Source organism: Pseudopipra pipra, chromosome 2, assembly GCF_036250125.1.
Source record: "Pseudopipra pipra isolate bDixPip1 chromosome 2, bDixPip1.hap1, whole genome shotgun sequence".
NCBI classification, from domain to species: domain Eukaryota; kingdom Metazoa; phylum Chordata; class Aves; order Passeriformes; family Pipridae; genus Pseudopipra; species Pseudopipra pipra.
Genome location: NC_087550.1, coordinates 91,808,609 through 91,826,171, shown reverse-complemented (window position 1 = coordinate 91,826,171; position 17,563 = coordinate 91,808,609). Strand labels below are relative to the sequence as shown.

The 17,563-nt window shown below is 35.9% G+C and overlaps 1 protein-coding gene across 2 annotated transcripts in view; it reads right to left on the bottom strand.

Annotated features, from left to right (window-relative positions):
* Positions 1 to 337: 337 nt before the first annotated feature.
* The window catches only part of CCDC138 (coiled-coil domain containing 138), a 37,511-nt gene continuing 20,285 nt past the window's right edge, over positions 338 to 17,563 (bottom strand). For both annotated transcript variants that reach the window (XM_064646409.1, XM_064646406.1), the window contains exons 14-15: positions 2,095 to 2,233; positions 338 to 1,230 (exon numbers count right to left, since the gene is read on the bottom strand). In XM_064646409.1, the coding sequence (XP_064502479.1) occupies positions 1,059 to 1,230; positions 2,095 to 2,233 (311 nt within the window). In that variant the 3' untranslated portion in view covers positions 338 to 1,058. The remainder of the gene's footprint in view (positions 1,231 to 2,094; positions 2,234 to 17,563) is intronic.

Here is a 17,563-nt window from a genome sequence, read left to right as displayed (position 1 = left end):
ATAGAAAAGCTTGTCAGAAGTATTAAGTCAAATTGCTAGAAAAATATTTGCAGTTAGAATTAAACTTCAAAAGCAGTTCAACGACTTCTGGCAAAAAAAATACAAAAAAAAGTACGAAAAGGAGAAATAAACCTCTGCAGTTCTATACTGACGTCAGTGTTAATCAAAGACTGAAATACAGCAGATCTTTAAGATTTAACTGCATTTTGAATTTCACAAATAAAGAGTTTCAGTAATTACAGTACAAATCAGAAATGGAAGACTAATTTGAATTTTTAGAAGTATTTTTAAAAAGTATAAGAACTTCTGAAGACTGATCTGTGGCAGACAAAAGGATTGTATTGCAAATTAATACAAAACATAGCAGAAACAATAAAATACAGTAATTTTACATTAGGGATTACTATTGCCAGGCATTTTAAGAAATGCTTTTACTTACATTTGCAGAGACATTGCAATCCAAAGTTGCACTAGAAATTTGTACAAAGTAGGATAAAATACTAAATGTCACTTAAATACAGGAAATGATCATACAAACACTAAGATATTCTGAAATGAAACCAACAAAATTTCTCATTCAATACATCTAGTTATGTTAAATCAAAATCTGGTTTTAATCATTAAAACTGTAATTATCTCAAAAGGTAATTTGATAAGATACCTGTCTATTATTTATCAACCCTAAAATTTATATAATTTTCTGAAGAGTTCAAAGGTAACTAAGACTCACACCTGTAAGGAAAGGCTGGTATTTCTGATCTGCTTATTCAAAGGATCCAATTCCTTAGATTGCATGAGTTACTCAGAACAGCAGCATTATTTCACTTTGTTAAAAACTATTGAAGAAAGCCACATAGCATATTACACAATTTTTCATTTTCCTTTTTATGAATGAGAATCTCTTTTATCAATGAGAATCCACACAATCCACAGTCAATTATACAATCCTGAGATTCTGCTTAATTTATTTATAAAAATCAGTAAAAAAAAGTCGAATTTCAAGTAACATAAGCAGTTGTATAAATTAAATAGAATAATTATTAGATTGAAAGATAGTGCTAGTGACTTGTGCTTAGACTAGAGGCAGGAGAGTTACCCCTCAACAATTCCAAATTCAGCAGAATTGAATTGAGGTTTATAAAGAGGAAGGTGTGATCTGGATTTGTAGTCCTATGCAACTCTTGAATCATTTGGTGAAGAGCAAACAATTGAAACATCTTCTTATTGCTTCTGCAAAAGATTTGAAATAAAATAATTGTCAATTGAAAATTGAGAGGTTTCATTTAAACATTAAAGATGCTATAGAAAATAAATTTTTAATGAAGAAAAATGTGCACTATATTGGGAGTTTCATATAATTCTTCTATGTTGCATACAGTATTTCTAAGCAGGAGGTTATCAATGTATTGTAAGCAAAATCTTGGCAAAAATTACCAGAAATTATCATTTTGGTATGTAGTGGTATGTAGATGTAGTATAATGAAAGCTCAAGGAAAGACTGTAACAGGGTTTTTCACTCATGTGAAATAAGATTACAGAGACAATAAATAAAAAATTTAAAATAATTAGGATTTCTGAGCCAATTTTGCTTTTACTGTATTTCTAATGTCAGTTATGATTTATATTAGATTGCTTTATAGGAGACCTTTTCTTTCCTAGAGTTCAATTTTATTCCTTATAAAAACGAAAATCTCAGTTCTGTCAACAGCTTTAAGTCTATTGTAAAAAACTACTCAATTTAGATACTGACTTTCATAAATGAAACAACTCAACATTAAGCAATGCACGAATGGAGATCAGCAGCATATTACCACTGATTTGATGACCTCTGTTATAATAAATCAATAATCAGTAAGCAATGGGAACATATTTTTAAAAGATTAACATTTCCAAAAGGGCTTAAATGGCTCAAAACTTCAAATTTCGTTTTTGAAGGAAATGAAAACTGATGACACTAGAATGCAAAGCACAGATGCGACTAAATTTTCAAAGATTACTACCAAGTATCCAAGTAAAACTGAATGTCAGAGAGTCCAAGTCCCCAAGTTTACTGATCTAACAATAACTAACAGAAGAATGGTAATAAAGAATTACTTTATTCTGGAGAGTTTTTGCAGTATAACACAGAGCTTTTCCAAAACTGGAACATCCAGCTTAGAACTTCGAAGCAATACAGAACAAGTCTGGAAGAAGGATTCATTACTGCACGCTTCCAGGAAAGGCTGTAAGGTATCTGTAAAAGGAAATAATTTAAAAACTGTATCACAGAGTTCAGTGCAGGGAAAAGTACAACAGCTACTGAGAACCTTTAGAAGGTTTTAAATGCTTCATGTTGTGCAATTACTAGAACAATAAAATAATTCAGTTTATGCTGCGCATGTGATACAAAAGTCAGGTAAAACTAGAAACTGAAAAAATGCAAGTTCCTAAGAGTTCTGACACTACAGATCCTTGTACTAAAACAACATCCATTCCCTTGAGAACAATGGAAAACAGGAAACAGAACAATTTAAAACTCAAATAAAAATTCTTATATTGGACATGTTTATTCAATGCTCATTTATCATGATTCTTTCCTTTTGATGACATGAGTGGAACATTAAGCCACGCAAAAAGACTCAGTGTCATGGTTTAGGAATGGTGCTCCCCAGCTTGGTGCTTCCACTGAGACTCTCCAAACTGTGCTCCCATTGAGATAAGAACAATTTAATGGAAACAGCAATGAGATAAGAAAACAAACAGTTAACAGCAACAATACTAATAACAGAAGTGTACAGAAGAAAGAGAATGATTCACATGCAAAAAATACTCACTGTGGAGCTCAACTCAACCCAATCACAGCCACGACACCCCAACCGCTCCCTCTGGCTCGGAGCCAGCGTTACCCACCGCTCCTCCCAGTCAGAAGGAACCCCTCAGTCAGAAGGAACCCCTTCTCCCTTCCCCACCCCCACCTATGAGGTGAGGTGGTACAGAATAACCTCTGGGTCCTGGCCATGACCCCTCCTGGCTGCTACAAAAATTGACCTTGTCCTGACTGGAACCAGGACACTCAGAAAGAATATTTTAAGCTGCTGCAAATCACATGGACAGGGATAGCACATGTAAGAGATTGTGTGAGACCTGACAGCCTTTCATTATCAAAATATTGTTCCTATACTCTGTTTCAAGACAGGCAACATAATAATTGAGAGGCAAAAGTAAGTGCTGGAGAACAATTAAATACCAACAAAACTCCCTTAAAATAGTGGATGAGATTTTATGTCACACTGTATAACATTTCCCTGTACCCTATTTTCCAATATCTAATCACTTCAGAATAAAATAAACCTGTTCCCTCATTATCTCATTCTTGGTTCTGATATTACAGGCTAATTTATAGCAAAAACATAGACAATTTGTTTTTCCTTAAAATTAATAGTCTTTCATATAGCATAGGGTATTTGCATTAGTAGAATACACATATGAGGAAAATACTTTTATGTTCACATAATGTTAAAATATTTAGTGTGTTCCACTTAAAAAGAAACTGCAATATGCAAATTATAGCATAAATCAATAAAGAAGACATTAAAAAAATTCTCTGCACATACGCTGAATACTGTAATTTAAAAATAGGATGTCAAGATGCTTTTATCAGTACAAAAAGGACTGGATGCATGCTTCGGTCAAAATTTTCCTTCTCCTTGTCCAAGGACATACAACTTATTAAATATAACAAGTAGCCTTGGAGTGAATTCAAGGTTTTAATTTATTTCAGAAATTTTACTGATACAACATCAGAAGAAATGCTACAGAAAACTATTCGGAGCAGGGCTTAAAAAAGAAGTTGACTTGGCATTTAAAGTCAGCCTGAAAGCCCAAACAACTAATTTTCTCATAGCTGAGCATTTATACTGAATATTCAATAAGGATCCAGCAATTCCTATTCCAACAAATGACCAAGTGCCACCTCCTTGATACAGTGAACTCATGAAACGTGGGCTTTTGCTGCTTTATACCCTCAGATCAAGAGACTGAGAAACATCAAATGCCTTTAGCATAGATCAGGGAAACTATGGCCATGTGTAATCTTTCCCCTCTTTTCAATAGAGGTGCTTTTGGTAAACTGATTTAAAATGCTGGATTCAACAGAATAATAGGATGTGTGGATGGAAACCATACAGATGCAGGATATTAACAGAGTTTGGAAGCAAGAGGACAACCTTGCAGCAATAAAAAGCAAGATGACAACTGATGCATTATGAAGTTTGGAAAAGGCAGGCAGATGTTTTGTGGTTTCCATAGCTGAAGTTTCCTCTGTTCTCTACCCAAAGCAACAAAAAACCTTAATTATTCAAAGAGATATACATTACTGAGGCAATAAATCATTATGAATTAATCTGGTTTTATGTTTACATCTACTCCCATGTTTCTTGCATTCTTTCTACCATGTTCAATCCACCTATGGTTTTATGTATACTGTTCTCTCACTTTTAGTACTTTTTCCAGTTACAATTTTCAGTCTCAAAATTGTAATAGCAATAAACATAAAACCCGAATGAAAGTAAAGAATAAAAATAAGCACTAATCAGTAAAAAATATACTGGAAAAAAAAGATAAGTAAAGATTCTATTTCTTGTTTTATTTTACCTTATGGTCTTCAAGGCATACCACTTTTAATATTTCCTTTACTATTTCTGTAGTTTCACTGTAGAAGGTATTATTTTTCAGACACTGTCATATAAAAACCCTCATGGCTATCTGTCACTTACAGCAAACAGAAAATCCTTAGACGAGTTCACCATATGTGCTACATTCAGTGACACACGACTGACACTCAAGATTCAGTGCTCTTTACTGAGCTACTGCTCTCTGTGACAGAACTTTGAGGTTATTAAGTACATACAGCAGTGTCTTAAACCTGGAAAAATAATTTAACCCAGGATTCACTTCTAGTATGATGGTGTAAATCCCTAGGGAGTCTAAGTTGTTAAAATCCATGAGAAGAGGTGAAAAAAACATGAATAGAAACAGCAAGTAAGTAAACCACAATGAACACAATCCACCACCTCAAAAGTACTTCCTGACAAAATATTTCTATCACTTAAAGATTGTTTGAAGTAAAATTTCTATACAGATAGCAAAAAGAGATAACCTTCTCTAAAGCAAGAAAAATCTAGGACTACAAATTACGTAGTCCATAACTTTATAGAAATTCTATAGAACTACAGTTTTATAGAAATTCTTCTAAAATTTGCTAAAGTTCCCACAAATGACTGCCTATTCCCAAGAAACAGAAATGGTCCTATCAACTTGCATTGCACCACTGCTGAAGTCTGTTTTAACAACAAAAACTTGAAACTAAGTATCTCTTACTTAGCAAAGATGCCTATCAGAAAGTAAGAAAAGTATAAGTAAACGTGAGAATATTGACATCCAAGAAGTAAATTGAGAAGGAGGGTTTATCTTCTTTCTATTGACTGTTAAAACAACAAATGGTTTTATAAAACTCTCATTTAACATGACTTCTGACTCTGTTGAACTCTGATTCATGAGATCTGAAGGTAACAAAGACTGCTTCGATGAACAAGGCAATCCTACAATTTATTCCTATAAATATCCTTAAATAGCTATAAAATGCTTTCAATTCCTTTTCTGCAGGGTAAACAAATACCATATTCTCCTGATCTGGACATTTCTTTGCTGCCTTGCTCTTACTGGTTCCTTAAGTATATTACATTAAAAAAAAATTATATATATATATACAAACACACATACACATACACATCCTCTAAGAATGGTTTTGACTGTGAAGTTTACAAATAAATGTAAAAGACAGCATTACTTTTAAGATAGAGGATTTTTCCCATAAAACAGAAGGGCCAAAGTAGAAATAATTTCTAGAAGTTCATAAAGTTCAATCAAATGAAAGCAAACTGATAAAAGCAGATGTTTAAATGTACTTTCTGTACACTGCTTGTATACTCACTTCAGGTAAATTTTTGTAGAATATATTCTCAGTAATCAGAAAATGAACAAAACATATAATTTAAATGCAACTCTAGCTGATTACTAAAAGAATATAAGCTTCACCTTTTAAAATATTTTGGTGGCTTAGATCTGCATTGATTTTGCTTTTATTTCACTATTTTAGAAAAACTAAATTGGAATTCATCCTGGCAGGACTTTGTCACAATTTAAAATACCTACAAAAGTGTCCACTGGTATGCTTAAAAAAATTGCAGGATGTTGTAGTTGTATTAACTTAGCTTGACTGGTAGACTGCAATGAACAATGAGCAATTTATCACTGTTGACAGAATTCATCTGAAATTTACCCTCAAAGTAATCAGTCACTCACAGCACAAAATCTCACCAGCTATAGTTATCCAGAAAATTGTTTCATACATAAAGCTATGACACTTCAGAAAATTAAAATGACAACTCTAAGTTCATGTTTTAAGAAATTAATGATTACAGTTTTGTAACACTTCTAATTGTGTGAGGATCTGCTGGGAGAAAGGGGACCACATGACAGCAATGCAAGTGAATGATGGAGCACTGTCTACTAGTGTGGAAAAGTTAACTAACACAAAAGTTAACTATGCACCACAGTAGGAACACTTCAAAGGAAACAGCAATATCACTTGCTTATATCCAACTGTCCATAGGACAGTCACCTGTAAGATTTGAACCATTTGCTGAATTTACCATTTTCTCCTGTAATCAGTAGCCAGGACTGTTAAGTGTCAGTGCTTAAAGCACAGTGTAGGTGCTCACATAGGTGACACTGAGTTAACAGAGCCCAAGCAACAACTTCAGCTGGTCACCCAGTATGTGTTGATCTCAGCATGATCTGACTTGCTCCTCAGTTTTCTAGGCTGTGAAGACCTTCACACAGACATGAGACAGGATGTATAAGAGACCAATATCATTCTCAAATGGCAACTGGAGGTTATATCCAGAAAAAAAATTGTAATAGAAAAGGTTAAAAAATTAGCAGCAATATTTATGCCACAAGAGATGCTTGGAATGAAAAGAAGCCTATAAAGAAAAGAAAAAAGGTCAGAAAAGAAAGCTATGCCTTGGAGGTCAAAAACTATAAAAAGAATAGTATGAAAAGTCAAGTTAAGTCAGAAAAAGTTATGTTTCTTGAGAAAAAAAAAGTTTTCCCAGATATTTAAGTAAAAATAGAACAAAAAAGCGGTAGTGGGGTCATCTCACTAACCAGGTCCACTAAATATATGACTTGGGGCAGCACGCCAATGTTTGAGGAACCATGTGAGGTCCTCTGGTCTGGAGGTCTGCAAAATTAGGGCTTCTCGTCAAAAAATGGTGACAAGATCAATAGTATATCTGAAGTGCATCTACACCAATGCATGCAGCGTGGGCAACACAGAGGAGGAGCTGGAAGCCATTGCACAGCAGGAAAACCATGACATAGTTGCCATCACAGAGACATACTGGATGACTCACACAACTGGAGTGCTGGATGGATGTAAACTGTTCAGAAGGGACAGACAGGGAAGGAGAGGTGGTGGGGTAGCCCCATATGTTAGGGAGTGTTTTGACTGTCTAGATGATGATGGTGATGACAGGGTGGAGTGTCTGTGGTTAAGAATCAGAGGAAAGGCCAAGGCAGATATTCTGTTTGGAGTCTGTTATAGACCACCCAACCAGGATGAAAAAGCAGACAAAACAGTCTATAAGAATCTGCGAGACATCTCATAATTGCTAATCGTTCTTATGGGAGACTTCAATTTACCAGATATCTGCTGGAAATACAATACAGCAGATGGGAAACAGTCCAGGATATTTCTGGATTGTGGAAGATAATAGCTTCCTGACACAGCTTGTTGAAGGAGACAACCAGGGAAGACGTCCCATTGGACCTGCTGTTCATGAAAACAGAAGGACTCATGGGTGATGTGGTTGTTGGAGGCCATCTTGGGCACAAAGATGACAAAATGATAAGTTTTTGTTTCTTGGACAGGTAAGGAAGGGGGCCAGCAGAACTACTAACTGGGACTTCCAGAGGGGCAGACTTTCACCTTTTAGGAGACTGGTTGAGAGAGTCCCTTGAGAGGCAGTACTGAGGGGCAAAGGAGTCCAGCCAGGAGGGCTGGACATTCTTCAAGAAGGAAATTTTAAAGGCACACGACAGGCTGTCCCAACGTGCCAAAGGACAAGTTGGTGGGGAAGCAGACCAGCCTGGCTAAACAAAGAGGTTTGGTTGGAACTCAGGAAAAAAAAAAGAGTTTATGGCCTTTGGAAGAAGGGGCAGACACCTCAGGAGGACTACAAGTTCTGAAGTTCTGCAGGGGGAAAACTAGAAGGGCTAAAGCCCAAATAGAACTTAGTCTGGCTATTGCTGTAATAGACAATAAAAATGTTTCTATGGATACATTAGTAACAAAAGGAGGGCTAAGGAATTTTTCCATCTTTTACTGGATGTGGGACGAAAACACAGTGACAAGGGATGAGGAAAAGGCTGAGCTGCCTTAATGCCTTTACTGTCTCATAGCAAGACCAGTTCTCTTCCACTTAGACACACACAAGTTTACGGGGTCAGAGGAGATCCACTCAAGGGTACTGAGGGAGCTGGGGTAAGTGCTCACCAAGCCACTTTCCATCATTTACCAGCAGTCCTGGCTAAGTAGTGAGGTCCTGATTGACTAGAGGTTGGGAAATGTGGCATCCATCTACAAGAAGGGCCAGAAGGAGGATCCAGGCTGATCAGCCTGACTCTGGTGCCAGGGAAGGTCATGGAGCAGATCATCTTGAGTGCCATCACACAGCAGGCCCAGCCAGCATGGATTTTAGAAAAGCAGGTCCAGCTTGACCAACCTGATCTCCATCTATGACAAAGTGCCCTACTTGGTGGATGAGGGAAAGACTGTGGATGTTGTTACCTGGACTTTAGTAAAGCCTTTGACACTGTTTCCCACAGCATTCTGCTGAAGAAACTGGCCACTCATGGAGTGGATGTGGGCACTGTTTGGTGTCTGGTAAAAAACAAGTCAGGAAGCAGCACTTCGTGAAGAGAGAACAGTCAATGCAATATATATGTTGGATTTGGACTAAAAAAATGGCAAACTGAACATATGTGCCCTTCCATAATAAAGTAAAGATATTTTCAGGAGCTAAAGCAGACAAATAAAAAAGGAAATAAAATGTACTATAGGTTTATCTGTAAGTATGTGTATAGCAACTATAGGTATGTTGATGCAGAATAGTCACATACTTTTCTAGTAAAAAAATGCTACAGCAATTATAATTCATCTAGATTTCAATATCATTTGATAAAGCAACACATAATATTATACTGGAGAAGATGGGGGTTAGAAGAATGACTGGAAGGTCATTCTAGGCCATATAGTGTAAGGAATTGGCTAAAAATGAACTTCAGTTTTAAATACTGATTTTTGCAATTGTGTATTATTTGGTGTATTAGTTAATGACTATGGTGTGAAGATAGGAATAGTCTAATGAAATCCTATGCTGGAACTGCCAACTTAGAATGCAACAGGTATAAAATACATGGAAAACAGAATTATCTTACTTACTAGAATAGCAGAAGCATAAAGATGATACATTAAGAAAAAACAAACATTTTTCTTGGAAAATCATTGATTAGAAACATCAGAGGATGAAAACTTTTGGTGTGCTGATTGAATTCAGTATGTCTATTAGCAATCAACATGGTCTAACCATTAAAGACTGATTCTAATGAGGTCTGAGAGAAAAAAAACCATTTTACAAATAATCTAGACAGCATTTCAAATCGAAGATATAAACTATTATGGGTTACTTTGTTCAATAAAAGGCCTAATGAACTACCAGAATCACAAAAGGAATTGTAACTTCTCTTACAGAGAACATCTAAAGGAGTTTTATTCCAACACTTTTTCTGTCAGAGCTTGACTGCCTTGTTTCCCCTACTCCCATATCTTAGCTCCTGTAATAACTAGCTCAGAACGAAGCACAGTATTTCAAACACAATCTCAAATGCAAATAAGGAAGCCTTTACATAAACAAACATTACCTGGCATGACCTGTAATTCTGTTAACATCAGATTGCAAGTGAGCAGGTAAATAAAATCTGAACCTTGAGAATGCGCAGATGTTACACAAACTGCAAAATTTTTTACTATTGACTTCACAAAACAGCCCTTCTTTATGAAATTTGAATTATGACATTGCTCTAAAAACAGCTGGCTAAAAAGTACAGTACACATGTTAGCTAGTCAAATACAAAATATAATGTGTATAAAAATATTTTTTCCTAATTAAATCATACGTAGTTTTAAATTAAACCATTTTATGGAAAGCGATAAACTGTTTATTAATGAAATGCAAGTTTAGTAAATAAGAGCAAATGAGATCCTACTTGAATAAACTTTAGTGTTCTAAAGATTTCACAACTTAAATTAACTGGAAAAGGGATGTGTATATCCACATACTGACATAAACAACTCTTTTTTACATGAAATACTTAAAAAAACTTAGCATTCACATCTCCCTTCAAAATTGCATGCTGCTTATGAACTACAGCAGTGCCCTAAATGAACAGTGAAGGTTTACTTCTGAAGTGGCTACTTGGCTCTACATAACTTTATATTTAATGGCCCCTTCTATTTCTTACTTTGGAGTGAATGACACAGAGGTCTAAAATTCAGAATGGTTAAGCATTACATGACTGTTACTAGAACAAGGAGAAAATAATGACAGACATTATTTGTTATTAGACAGAAGGCTTCTGATCCTTCATACTAAATTAATTTCATCAAAATCAAAATATTTAAACTAAGCTTGCAATTAATTAACAAAAATATGTACAGAATTTTGGTGTACTTGCTTGCTTTCAACATATACAGGTTGGTTCTAACATTATCTAGACTGCATTTAACAGAGTTAGAGATACTTATTGTGGTTAAAATATTAAACTAAAATATCTATTAATCTAACATAATTATTCACTGTTTTTAGAAAAATGAATAAAAATTATAGGATAACAGAGGAAGGATTTCCTTTTAAATGGTTTGTATTTCGATGTTCATCCCACATAAGCTGTAAATCATTTCTTTCACTATAGCTTCAAACAATTCCTCAGGAGAACTGTCACATCTGCCTTTCACAAAGGTGAGGGGGAATCCTACCTTAGTTTGGTATTCACAAACTTGACAATTTTACCCTTTCAGTGCTGCAGAATAAGCTCACTTGAAAAGTTACAATCCTGCAAAGTTACCAGTTACCAGTAAAGATAATATGATGGAAAAAGTTAAATTTTAATCTGTTTAAGCATACAGGCATTTTTTACTCCATGCTTTACTACTGCTTGTAGTCTGTAAAGTCTCAAAATGCTAAGACTCAAGAAAAACCATAAAGGGGCAGATTTGAGTTTCCTTGACAGATTCTGACCACTGACATTTTAGAAGTACCTGTAGAACAGTGCACAGTGCATCAGTTATGGAAGCATTCCAATACAAAGGAAAAGAGAGAGTGTCCACACAGGTAGTCCATGTAAAAATATTCAGTTTACATGTAAATAAGCACAGCTTCTTACTATGGAGACAATCTTTTTATCTTCACTGGCTTGATTAACTTATGAGATGAATACATCTGGACACAGACTTGGTTATCCATGACCATAATATTTTCTTAAAAAAAAAAAAAATGAAATTAGAAGTAAGGCTCAGTGCATGTGTAAATACAGCCCACTTTTGAAGTTACTAAAAATCTTCAGTGATGTTAATATGGTTAAGAAATCACAGTTAAGCCCAACCACAATGTGACTTAACTTACAGTAAACACAAGACAGAATAATTCTGAGATGACTTTTTTTGAATATGCACTTATCTCAATTTGTGAATAAGCACACACTAATGCAAAATATACTCTCTGCAAAACAGAAATAGGCTTGAAGACAAAGAAAATGTAAGTTTTATTTAAAGCAAAGGCCAGCATTTTTTAATGTCCAATGAGCAGGTAAGTTTTGATTTCATTGAATGAACTTAAGGTTGAGAAAGGGGAACTTATTAATCTACATGACAGAAGTCAGTTATCACTGCAGGAAAAATTTAAGACATATAATGTCTTTGTATAAAAGTGCAAAGGGTGAAACTGAGGCAGGCAGCTCTCTGCTAACAGCAGATTTAAATCAAGCATGAATCAGACTACAATTAACAAACTCACTACATCTTTTGAAACCCTTTTAATTGATTCATAAGTAAAAAAACCATAGTAAGCTGGTTGAGAAGGGAGAAGACAGGAAGAACAGTATTGGACAAAATTGTATATGACAAGTATTCAACTACAGGGTGATTTAATACTAATGATGTGACGTTCTTCAACACCTATAGAACAAATTTTCTTGATGAGGTCATGTTACTTATTACTAGATGGTTTCCAGAAAGTGTTTCATGTCTGACATACAGGAACTCTCTTGAACCCACTGTTCAAGTGTGTTGCACCCACTGACCTAGAAACAAGATCTACTAAGAAATTTGTAGTCTTAGGGAGGGAACTCTGGGGTATGAAGGTGCCCTAGAAGTCACTGGTTCATAGTATAACAATTTTAATAACTAAAAGTAACTATTACTTCAATTATTAAACATTAATAGTAATTTAAATGAGAAATGGTAAGAGCTATGTTAAGCAATAAATACATTATATGCCACTTGACTAAACTGAAACATCAGCATGAAGCAGTTAATACATTTTGCTCCAAAGGCAGTCAGAGCACTGCACTTGTAGAAATCTATCATCAAGCACATTCAGAATTTATCAAGACATTAAATCTACTTTCCATTACAATGCTATCAGAGAAGATTTTGTTCTTAGTTCTATCTTCAGAAGGGTTCAGAGCTTAGAGATGGGACTAAAAGCCAAACATGGTAGCTACAGTGCTGCTTTGGTTCTGTGTTCTCATGTATCTGCTATCAGAAAGTACACTTAAAAGAGAAGATTGAACAGGTTGAAATGTATCAATTTATGCACCCTTATGGACGTTTTTAGACAAAAATATTAACAGAACGTAGTAAGAAAAGGGATAAAATAACTTTGTGGAGTTGATTTTCTACTGTCAGGTTCACAACAAGCTGTTAACTCACAACTGTGAAATTCAGAAGCAACCTATTCCACTGAAGATAGCTGACTAAACCAAATAGACTTCAACTTAGGCCACTGAGTTCATCTGAAGAAAAATAATTTCTCCATCATGCAAAGAACATGAAATACAACATAAATTATTTAACATTATATTGTTTATCCTAACAATTATCCACAACTCCATTTCAGCTACTTATTAAGTTCCTAGCATAGGCTAAATGAAGCAATTTGCTAACAGAATGCAAATGGTTATGTAAGGACTCAGTTGCAAAGTTTCTGTCCTCAAGTCCACTAACAGTAAAAGTAGTGAACAGAATCCACAGAAGTACTGGAATATGAAAAAATCCCAACACTATTAGAGCATGAAAGTAAACTGAAACTGAAGTTCTCCTGACACAAAGTAAACTGTCTGAAATTACTGCATAATATCTTTAGCAGACTCTCACTGTTATGCCCTGAAGAGCTGGCCAAAACTAACCTCAACTTTTTTCACCCCTGACATTCAAAAGTCAGCCTTTGTTCCAGCTTTGAATGTTTTTGTATATTAGAAGAAAAGTGATCAGTATAATATTTTACCTCTGCCTTAGGCTTTAACGTCTTTGTAAAAGAGGTGAGGCAAACAAGATTGGCACACACATATATATGTATATATTCTGTATCTCTGACACACTGCTTAAGTTTCAAAACCATTAATGATTGGGTGTTACTGGGTCTGGCTGAGACAGAGTTAATTTTCCCCACAGCAGCCCTCAAAGTGCTGTGCTTTGTATTGGTGGCTAGAAGGGTGCTGGTAACACACCAGTGCTTGGCTACCGCTAGGCAATGCTGGCACAGCATCAGCACTGTCTCTCCAACACTCTCCCTCACCAGTAGGCTGGGGTTGGGCAAGATCTTGGGAGGGGAGGGGATACAGCCAGGATAGCTGACTCAAACTGACTCCCATACCACATGATATCTGCTCAACAATAAAAGCTAAGGGTAAGGAGAAGAGGGAAGGGTGAACTGGAAGGGAAGGAGGCATTCGTTATTCATGACGTTGCCTTCCAGACCAACCTCTATGCATGCTGAAGTCTCACTTCCCAGGAAGTGGCTGGACACCACCTGCTGATGGGAAGCAGAGAATAAAATCTTTTGATTTCCTTTGCTTCCATGTATGGACTTTGCTTTTGCTTTATTAAACTAATTTTATCTTGACCCATGATTTTTTTTTTCCATCTTACTTTCTCCCCTGTCCTGCTGAGGAGGGGAGTGATAGAACAGCTTGGTCAACCAAGGTCAACCCACCACACTGGGACAAAATGGTGAGATTATTTTTGGCTGGCACTACACTTCAGATCTATACAATGGCATGAAAAGTCACAGATGTCTGGGAAATACCAGTTCCAGTACACCAACAGCTGGAACGCTATCCAAGTTTTGATACCTAAACCATAATGTAGTCTGGTGACATGTATACAATTTGAGATTCCAGTTTGATAAATACATATAAGGTGAATCCATCCAAGAAATAATGTGACAGTATTGTATACTTGTGGTCTCTGGATGTTGTAGGCTATGGTGATGCAACTAAGTTTCAAGAAACACATACAAAGTAGCTTCCCAAGGGTACCGAAAGTCTTAACTATTTCTTCACAGAATTCCTGTGGTGTTAAGACCACTGTGCTCCTATGGCCTAGCTGGACAGGTACACTGGTGTTACCTACTCTTGTACAGAAAAGATGTCAACTCAGACAGATTTTTCATGAAGCTGTGGACCTCAGGTGCATTTTTATTTACAGTTTTAAATGAGCTTCAAACTTGCTTTATGAGATTTACTAGACTGATTATTTCTGTGGAATATGGTAAGATCTCTCTAACTGAGAATCAAAATGATTACAGAGTAAACCCTGGCCCTAGCAGTGACCAAAAAAGTTCCAACCTGGAATCTGAAGTAAGAGATGAACCAAAAAGACCACCTTGACGGCTCATAGTTCATCTTGTGGCTCTAACGAGAAAAGGACGACAAATGATTTTACCATTAAGAATGCAAATGGATAGGCCTCTTGACACAAAGGGGGTCAAAATAAGTTGATACTCCCCTTTTGTCTTTGGAGTAGAAATGAAATGCCTAATCCCTAAGGTTACATTTTCCTCTTTCCTGTCATCTGAGTGAACATTCAGATGTTGCTCAGCAGTAACATCCTCCCTAATGTCTGAGTACTCAAGGATGACTCTTCTGGTGCCACATATGTGAATATAAACATGCACATATACATACATATATAGAGAGACACACACAGCTACCTACCATTTGCAAAGTGTATATGATCCATGCATGCATTCCACTCAAAGGAGCCAATCTTGTGTTTTCAATGTTCAAAAATGGTGCCTTTTTTTCGGGAAAGGCATGATGTGAAAAGTAATGCAAGAGTAAAAACTCAGTGAAACTATCTGTGATATTTGCTGCTCATACTTTTTTGCTCTCATTAGACATGGGGATTCCAAGTGAGGTTTCCAAAAAGAAAGTCTGTCATAGAAGTTGTATAGGGCTTACACTGACTAGTGTAGTAACCTATGCGCTCTCCTTTGTACTTCACACAACTGAGTTGTGCAGTGCAAAAAACATCATCTGCTTCTTCCTTCAGACTGGAACACAGAAGCTCACTGAAACCAGGGGAGCTCCAAATTCTGAGCAAAGTTTCATTAGCCTTTGAAGTGAGGGGGTATTGATCTTCAAATGGAGTATTTTTTGTGGCTTGAACTCCTGATAGTTATCTTTATCAGCCACAGTCTTTAGGGCATGGATGTGCCCAAACATATAAAACCATGTGCAGGCACACTGCATACCAGTTAGCATGATACACAGAGATCTTGACTATCAGCTGCCTCTCACCATATAGATTTTACTTCTTCCCACTGCACTGTGAAAGACTTTTTACAAAGAGACACGCTGTTTTGTTAAGGTTAACCTTACTTTTACAGAAGCAAATGGTGTTAACAAACATGGCAGAGAACGGCAGAGAAGGAGACCTTGTCAAATCCTGAAACTCTGGTTTACTGCCTTTTTTTTTTCTTTTAAACTAGACTATTTTGAGTGATCCTTATTGCTTTCATTTTTCCTAAACAGTAGCTATGGGATGCTGACTAGTGCAAAGAAAGTCCTAGAATGAATCATGGCATCTCTAAAATGCCAAAAAAATTATGCTGCAGTTCTACTACCAAAATATTCCTTGTTAAATACCAGGCAAAAAAAAAAGAAAAAAAGAGTACAGAACATTTAACACAACACTATTTGGCTTTCTGGCCACAGTTTCCAGAAGGAAACGAAGAATCCCGACTTCATGCATTTTTTTCAGGTTTTGAAATGCCTCAAGCCACCCTCTGGACCACCTTGTGATATAGTAAGTCTTCTCAGACAAGTAAATCACTCTAGAATTAATTATTCCTCCATCTCTGTCTGCTGATACTTCTCTTCCTTGTGAAAAAAGATCTAAGAGAAGAAGGAAACAATCAGAACAGTAAAAAATATTGTGTGTGAATGCATATCCTGAGCTGGCCAAGACTGCTGAACATATAATAGTGAAATCATAAGTACACAGAGTAAAAAAGTACTGAGGAATGTTATCTTTCAGACCTCCACCATTTCCCATTGAAATGGTGGTGCTAGGACTCTCCCAGATTCTTGATGTGAAACTCCTGAGGAGAGATGGAGATGGAGTGCATGGAGGGCTGTGTGCCAGTAAGATAAATAACAGTAAGAACATTAATTTAAATTTGCCATTAAGGTCTTGTACACAGATAGGAAAAGATGATACTAATACCTCAGCTGTTGCATTTGACATCATGTTTTTAGTAAGTGAATGCCTTACCAGCACTGTCAATGTATGAACTTGCAATGGAAACTTGGATTCTGGACTGATTGTACCAGACATATTGTGAAGCCAAAAGCAATAATACTGATCCAAAATCTGAGAACATGCACACCAAAACTAAATCTGCTTACTCAATACTGCAGACTCCCTTGTTCTATCAACAGAAATATCCATCTTAGATTAGTATGTACCTTCTTCATATGCAGTTTAAGTAATTTTCCTCAACATATGAGGGAAATCTGGGCTTCATTTCTGTAACATGAGGAAGATAATTTCTTACACAGGAGACAGCCTACATAAGGACCTTAGAGAGGCCTGAACTGCACAGAAACATTAGCATTCATTGCTTACTATAAAAAAAAGTACATGCAGTTACAGGGAGGACTATTGAAACATAGTAGCTATTTCACATCTGATTAACATTTTTCAGCCTGAACAACTAAAATTTAAATCTGTAAAAATACTTCATGAAAAAATTAAAACTTAAAAAATTAAGTTATAGAAAATAATATGAAGAAAAAAACCCAAACTGAAAGAATGGTTAGGATGGCATATATTACAGCAAAAAATAAAAGTCTAGACTTTGCCTTCTGTTGGCCAGATACTGTCTTTTTGGGTAAT